A 7,946-nucleotide genomic window follows, 5' to 3' on the forward strand; every position below is an offset into this window, starting at 1 on the left:
CTGCTGGAGAAGTCTAAGCAAATAAAGGGAGTTTAAAATTCTTTACTAAATAGGCCATACAAATCCTGGTCAGTAAGTCTACTAGAATATAAAGAACCTGCAAAAATGACAGGAGATACTTTTTTAAATAAGAACTCAGAAAACTATTTTTGTAATTCAAAGTATAGAAACTTCAATTTTTTATGAATTAGTCATGTTTTAATTAGCAGTGGTACACCGGGAAAGTAAGAGGGTGTGAAAGTTGCACCAGCTCTGTTCATAAATAGTCACCGCTATACTGCGAGGATCTTTTTTTGTACTGTTTGTGCACTTTCGGTTGGGCTTTATACATTTTAAGCCAATACAATTTCCTTAAGAGGGGACCATATTAAATAAAGACCCTTACAGGTAAGTTTATCGGCTTTTTTGATATTCCAGTGAATGTACAGAGTCCCAGGTCTCTGTGGATGATCATTGCACCAGATGGTATAGAGACAGATGGAGGCAGCCAGGCTATAGAGGAACCCACTAGAACACCAGTTCAATTCAGCTTAATTTTATTTATACAGCCCATTATCATAACTCAGTTGCCTCAACGGGCTGCGCGTCGGTAAATGTACCACTGCCCAGGCTATTTCTCTGAAATACCGGATCCCTCACAAAAAAACATGAATTATGTTTACAAACCGCAACAAAAACTGTGTCAAAAACAATGTTGAGAGTAATGGCGTTTAAGTACAACTGTGTTACTAGCGGCGTTAAAAGTTAAACAACAGACTCATCTAACTAATTACTTTAATCCCCCCAGCAACGCCGATATAGTTACTTGGTATAAATCATAGCGCGTTACTTTCCAGTTCATAGATGCTATTGAAGCGGTCGCAAGCATTCCTGTTTTCCCCAGAGGGCTTCACAGCAAAGCTGACTTCTGTGTCCGGTGGGGTGAGTGTGTTTGTGTGTACATGTGTGTATGTGGGTGGGTTGGCTAGTGCCATTCGAGATCATGATCTGATTGTGCCTCTAGTTTTGGTAGCGATCTGAATCCCACAGGATCCATCCATAATGTGGGTGTTTGATGGAGAGTTACGGTCAGCGAGTCTCTGGAGACAGTTTGGCTGAATTGTTGTGGTTTTTGGCATACTCTCTGTTGCTGTGTTATTTAGGAGCCGGACGTGACTTTTGGCCATCATTCTGTGCTGGCTTTGTTGGGGTGGATCTCTGTCTTGTTTCTTTCTGTTAAGGCTGTATTCATTCGTTAGTTTAACCTGCATTTTTTTTAACTTGTCCTGTCCAACAGCTGGGCAAACAGATGAGAGCTGAAGGCCTCTTGTGTTCGACATATTTTACTTTAACAACAGGGCTTATGAATCTTCTAACAAACCAAAAGTTTGTCTGAATAAACCCCTTTTGTAATCGAGGCCAAACTTTATTCATTTTAATCATGTTTGAAAATCTTTTGTGTTGGACCGGACGGAAAAGGAAAGAAGGGAAGAAGAGAGAGGGATGTTAGAGAGGGGGGGATTAGAAGGTGATCATAGGAGGGGGGGGATTAAAACCATGAAGCAGCATAAAGCAACAAAATACTGGATGTTTATCATTACGGTAAGGTTCAGATGTAATACAAATCTCAAAGGGCGGGGCCTGTCCACACATACACTCAAATGTTATAAACACACCTGCTAGCTGCAAAAATGTCCACATGTCAACATGTACACAATACAGATAGTGATCACACATGCATACTTATGCCTTCAAATCAAATAGTGTGAAATATTTCATTCAATCATGGAAACTATTAGTGCAAAGGTGAGCTAACACCTGTGCTCATTTGAGTATTTATGTTCTTCTAAAATGGATGGTGGAATGTGAAAAGAAGGAGGGAGAGTGCCCAGCCAGAGACAGAGAAACCTGCATTTTGGATTGGTCTGTCGTTGGACCTGTCTCATTTGTGGACAATTTACTTATGATTGGTCTCTTTGTTCAGCGTCTGTGGCTCCTTTTTCATTTTATTTTGCATTGTCCGGGAACAGCGATCCTCGTGTCATCACGACTGCATGATCAGATGTCTGGTTCTGCTCCACCCTTCCTCCCTTTGGGCCTGCTGATTTGTGGACAGCCACCCCGCTCTATATTCCCCAGGGAGTCCAGCCCTAGCCTTCAGGGAACTAACATCAGCCCCATTATGTATATGTCAGTTTTGTACGTGGCCCTGTCTTCTCAACCTAAAAGATATTTTGTTAATTTCTCTCTCTGGTTGATTGGGGATTTCTTTTTTTTAACTATGATTTGTTTATACATTTTTCAAAATAAGAAATGATGGGTGCCGGTGCGTCCACTGTCTCCTGGATCACTGACTACCTGACAGACAGGCCACAGTTTGTCCGACTGGGCGGCGTCCTGTCTGACGTTGTGCTGAGTGCTGTGGGAGCCCCACAGGGCACTGTGCTCTCTCCATTTCTGTTCACCTTGTACACCTCAGATTTTCAGCACAACTCAGAGTCATGTCACTTACAGAAATTCTCTGATGACTCTGTGGTTGTGGGGTGTATAAGCGGTGGACGGGAGGAAGAGTACAGGAGGCTGGTGGACGGATTTGTGGAGTGGGCCGGAGAGAATCACCTGCTGCTCAACGTGGACAAGACCAGGGAGATGGTGATTGACTTCCGGAGGAAAGGGACAGTCTTACAACCGCTCTGCATCCTGGGCAAGGATGTGGAAGTGGTGGAGGAGTACAAATACCTGGGTGTGACTATCGACAGCAGACTGAGCTGGAGGAGCCACAGCACTGCTGTGTACAAGAAGGCCTGCAGCAGACTCTACTTCCTAAGGAAGCTGAGGTCTTTCAATGTGTGCAGCAAGATGCTGGGGATCTTCTACCAGTCTGTGGTAGCCAGCACCTTGTTCTCCTCCGTGGTCTGCTGGGGCATAGCAGTCAGTGACGCCAACAGACTGAACAAGCTGATCAGGAAGGCGGGTTCAGACAGCTCCGCTCCAAAACTGCCCGGTACCAGAAATCCTTCATACCCAATGCAATAACCCTGTACAATAACTTACAATGCAAAAGATAAACTTTGCACATTTTTTGTCTATTTATTTAGTTTTTTTCTATTTTGCACATTTCTGTTGCACATCTTTTTACCTGCACTGTTCTGTAAATAGCTTTTTAAATTATACTACCTTGTTGTTTGTATTTATGCTACATTTTCTTTGTTCTTGTTTTTTTTTAATACATAGACACAATGAACCTCATTGAATCAGGTTACTTCTCTCTTACCATTGGTACATATAAAAATTTTGGTGTTAATATTACGGCAGGTTCCCTATTTCACTGTCGATTCTTGTTGGAATCTGTGCTTCTGATGGTTTTATGGTGCGATGAATACACAATGGAATCTTCTCTTTAAACTCACTACACCTCAGAATTAAAAAAAAAAGCTCTTTTATTCCCTTTATCTTGAGCATTCTAAACTGATCAGTTCTAAATTATTTATATATTCATTGCAAAGACTAAAACTGCTTTGTCTTTATCTATGCATCACTTCCTGAGCCTGCGACCCATACTCCCCGGTCAGCAGTTCAGTTTCTGGCAGATGATGTAAAACCCTCGACAAAGTCGGATGGCTTTCAAGTTCCACAGTCTCTGCTTGTCCTGAAGCTTCCCTGCAGATCGTTGCCCCTGCACTCCTGGAGCTGCAACGACGACTGCACTCCACTTACCTACTCTGCACTGAAAGTGATGGGGCGGTAAACCTCCTCTGAGTTTTAATAAGATTTCTTACTTGAATCAACCAATATTTTAGCATCAGAATGGAATACAAATTCTTGGATTATAGATGTTTTAAAACTATATTGCCAGGTAGAAGTCTCAAATTTAGGTGTTCTTAAGCTGTTGGTTTTAAGGTTGGTGTTTGGCGGTTCCATATTTAGTTCCCTACAGCAGCTCCACGTTCAATTTGCTTGGCTATTTTTCTCTTCAATATAGATAGTATGTTCCCTTCGTGGCGCTGTACTCGAACAGGAGCGGCCAAATGGTTAATGGTGCCGGGTCACACATAGCAGTCATACTTGTAAATCTGAATATGGAATGCCTCCAAAACACACTTCATCTGACTTACACACTGATTATACATTTGCAATCTCTTCAACCTTGATGATCTTTGGTGTTATGGGTATTTATTACCCTAAAGTTTTATGGAAATTTTGTTTCATGGAATTTTACGGAGGCTTATGCCAAACTAAAAGAATGTGAAATAAAATAATGGGAATGCTGGGCTAAAGTATGTGAATGCCAATCTAAAGTATGGGAATGCCAAGCTAAAGAATGTGAATGCCAAATTAAAAGATGTAAATGCCAAACTAAAAGAATGTGAAAATAAATATATTTTACTGCATGAGTTGTCTGACTAAAATGGGCGACCTTGGGAGCTTTTCAGGCAGATTACTCTAGCAGTGTTTCACACGGTTACTCCCCTAGGGCGGTTTGAACCTACAACCGTATTACTCTTTTGATGGGTGTATAATCTTCATACACCGTCATTTAAATCTCAGACTCTGTCACGCTGAAGTATAGCGCTCTCTTTTGTTCCCCACGCATTTCCATGGTGACTCAAGATATCGGCAATCCATTGAGAATGTCTTTATGTACATGCCATGCACGCGCATTAACCCATGGTTACCAAGTCAAGCGTAATTACGCTAACTCATATCCGGTCTTTTGGAACCGACATACACTGAGTAAGCAAATTCAGGCGGATTTTAGCCAGAGTTCAGGGTTAAAGTCAGTGTAGTTTAAACGTGCTTTCGGGAATACCCCACTGCACTTTTGTGCTAATCGGGGTGTGTGTGTGTCTTCTTTCATGTCCTCAATTCTCTCCTTCCCGTTCTCATGCTGTTCTCTCCTAGGTCTTCTTTACCGAAGTCATGCAACAACACATTACCGCACCATAGTCGTATGGTCGTGAAAATACGGTATATAGAAAATAAGGTAAGAGGCAAAGAGCCGCGTTCTTATTGGCCCGAGAGCCGCATGCGACTTAAAAGCCTGTGTTCGCCACCCCTGTTCTAGAGCAATTGAAGCTTCATGAAGCATTGGACTGGAGTGAATCAGTTGGATGAAATTCTTCAATGCATCATGAAGCTTCATATGCCCATCACTACTGACTTTTTTAGGAACTGGTGGTAGGACACAAAATGCAGGAGACCGGGTTTGGTGACAGAAGCTTAAACGTTTAATATGATGATGATTGATGATTTTATTTATTTAAGTGTCTTGTAATATGTGCCCAGCCCACACGGGCTTATATTACATGACAAAATACATGAAACATATAGAAACATGCCCGTCACAAAAATTCAATAACCCCCCTAATCAGAGTCTAACAGAATACAAAGTGTCCATTCTTATTGTCCATGCCTTTGAACCAAAATTTGCCAAACAAAAAATTTCATTTTCAGAAGCCAACATAAAATGTTATCTTCAGATAACCAAAACAAATCCGGACATTTCTTTTCTATTACCTCATAAATGCAAATTCTCTGTTTTTTGTATAAAGGACAATAAAACAAAAAAGGAAATTCTTCCTCCACCACTTGCAGTTCACAGACCATGTGTCTTTCCTCCTCAGGAACGCCTTTAAAGCACCCTACTTCCACCTGTAGGGGGAGCACTCCTGCTCCAAGTTGAGCACATAAGGATCTTTGTCCTCTTTTTAAGTTTTACATAACATATGGCTCAGCAGAAAATGTGTCCTTTATTTGCAAATAAGTTCGTAATAAATCAAAATTAGTAAATCAAAACCATGGGGAAAGAAAAAGGGTGACAGACCAGACCAGACCAGAACAAAGCAGATGACCTGACACTGACAATTTGAAAACCAGTCACTTAAATGAACTGATGGTAATTCACTAAATGAAGACAGCTATAGATGATCAACATGAACCTGGAGTAACTGATAGGGGATCAACTCAAAGCATGACCAAAAACAACAACACCGAAACCGAAGTACAGAATCATGACATGAATGCGTTTTTAACAAGTACAAAATTATTCATACAGCAAAATATCTCATTCAGTCCAATTGAGTGTGCTGGGGTGGGGTTTAGACTTGGATTACATATTAATTTGTCAGATATGATAACAACTTATACAGTTATGACAAATGATGTACTCACACATTTTTAAAAAACAGACTAAACTCTCTCAAAAGTTCTCCACTTTCTGAATGTTTTACATTGTCTTACACAATACGGTGGTCGTTTTTTTGTCTTGATCGGAAAAAAAATTAAATAGTTGCCATTTTCTTAACTCTGCCTAAATTCACTGCTTTTTTTTAAACATTTTTTATTTTTTTTACTTAAGTGTTATTGCCTCCTCAGCCTCTGATCCTATCTTTTAGACGGCAGCACAGATGGTCCAAAAGAAGAGATCTGATGGTTTGATCTCTTAGACCGTAGATCAGAGAGGTCATACATCTGGGAAATATTATGAACGTGACATAAAAAATATTCTGAATCCACAGAAATGCCATTCTTGTTAAAACTTTAGACAGGGCAACGACCAGTGGGTTGTAAATGGTGGAAGACAGACTGAGTCCCAGCTGAACCAGATGCAGTAGCAGAGTGTGTCGAGCCTTACGAGCTAAAGCTTTGTCTGTGGAGGCTGACCTGGCAGCTACTATAACCCCCACGTAGGAGGAAGTGACGGCCACACCTGCAGATACAAACACCACACAAGTGTACGCTCTGTCGTATTCTGCTGTCAAAACCCCAAGAACTAAAGCAATGTTAGAACAGAGATCATAAACTTCCATCTTTTCAAAAGGAAACTTCAAAAACATCAGAACTCGAGTCAGACTGTTGAGTGAACTGACGGCCCAGACTGCAATAACTGCAGCTACTGTGTTTCTGACCGTGATGACGGAAGCGTGCCTCAGTGGGTAACACACAGCCACGTACCGCTCCAAAGGCATCAACACCAGAGTGAGAGGAGAAATCCCAGTGGCTAGATTAACAATCATGTTGAGTGCAATACATAGAGAATATGCAACTTTAACTCTACAAACAGACAGCAAAAGATGAAGCTGACTCTGTGCCAGCTGAAGAGTGTCTGCAAGAAGGAGATTATAGAGGAGAATAAAGCGGCAGGTTTCCCGAAACACCGGTTTACTCCTCAACGTGAACAACATGATGCCATTTATGACAAGAAAAACACAGGAAGTAACAGTAGAAATAATGGAAAAGATCAACGTTCTAACAAAGTTCTGGTAAAGTGATTCACTGGTGACTTCACCCTGAGAGATGTTTGCCATGGCAGACAATAATCAAAACTGAGCACACAATGAAGAATCAATAAAGAAAAATAGGACAGTCTTTAAAGAAGAAACTCCTGCTTGAGGAGGAAATCCCAGAATCGTGCAGAGACGTCACCTGTACTTGTTGTGATGAGGGCAGATCTTCTCTGCAGGGTTTGCTTAGGCTGGTGTGTCATTTATGAGCTCTGCCTTCACATGCATCAGATGAAAAACAAGTGATGTCATAAGCATTGCAAAAACAAAAAACTGTTCATACAGTTTTGCCGTTTTGGACGTGTAAAGGTGTAAAAAATAATGTTTGGGTTGATTTTAATGCACGTATTGGCCCTTCATTATTAAAATGCGTAATGTAAGAAGTGATTGATGGAAAGTAACTTGTTTTATCAGTTTACATCAAGACCATTTCATTGTCCATTGCCTTCTGAAAAAGTCTTAGCTAATATAAATCTAAAAGAGCCATATGATTATTATTGGTCAATTAGTTGAAAATAAAAATAACATAATTGCAGAAATCCCAGGATATACTTCTAAAATTTACTCAATAAATAGAAGAAAACCTTTATTTAACTTTACTGAATACTACATTTGTTTTGATTATTAAAAAAAGAATCTAAAAAAAAAAATCTAAAGCAAATTTGAAAGGTAGAAAATTACATT

The 7,946-nt window shown here is 40.4% G+C and overlaps 1 protein-coding gene across 1 annotated transcript; it reads right to left on the reverse strand.

Annotated features, from left to right (window-relative positions):
• Nucleotides 1–6,350: 6,350 nt before the first annotated feature.
• On the reverse strand, nucleotides 6,351–7,287 carry LOC101162310 (olfactory receptor 4K2-like). The gene has a single exon (XM_004076755.3). The coding sequence runs from the start codon at nucleotides 7,284–7,286 to the stop codon at nucleotides 6,351–6,353; it is 936 nt and encodes a 311-aa protein (XP_004076803.1). The 5' UTR covers nucleotide 7,287.
• Between the last annotated feature and the right edge of the window lie 659 nt (nucleotides 7,288–7,946).

Source organism: Oryzias latipes, chromosome 14 (assembly GCF_002234675.1).
Source record: "Oryzias latipes chromosome 14, ASM223467v1".
Lineage (NCBI taxonomy): Eukaryota > Metazoa > Chordata > Actinopteri > Beloniformes > Adrianichthyidae > Oryzias > Oryzias latipes.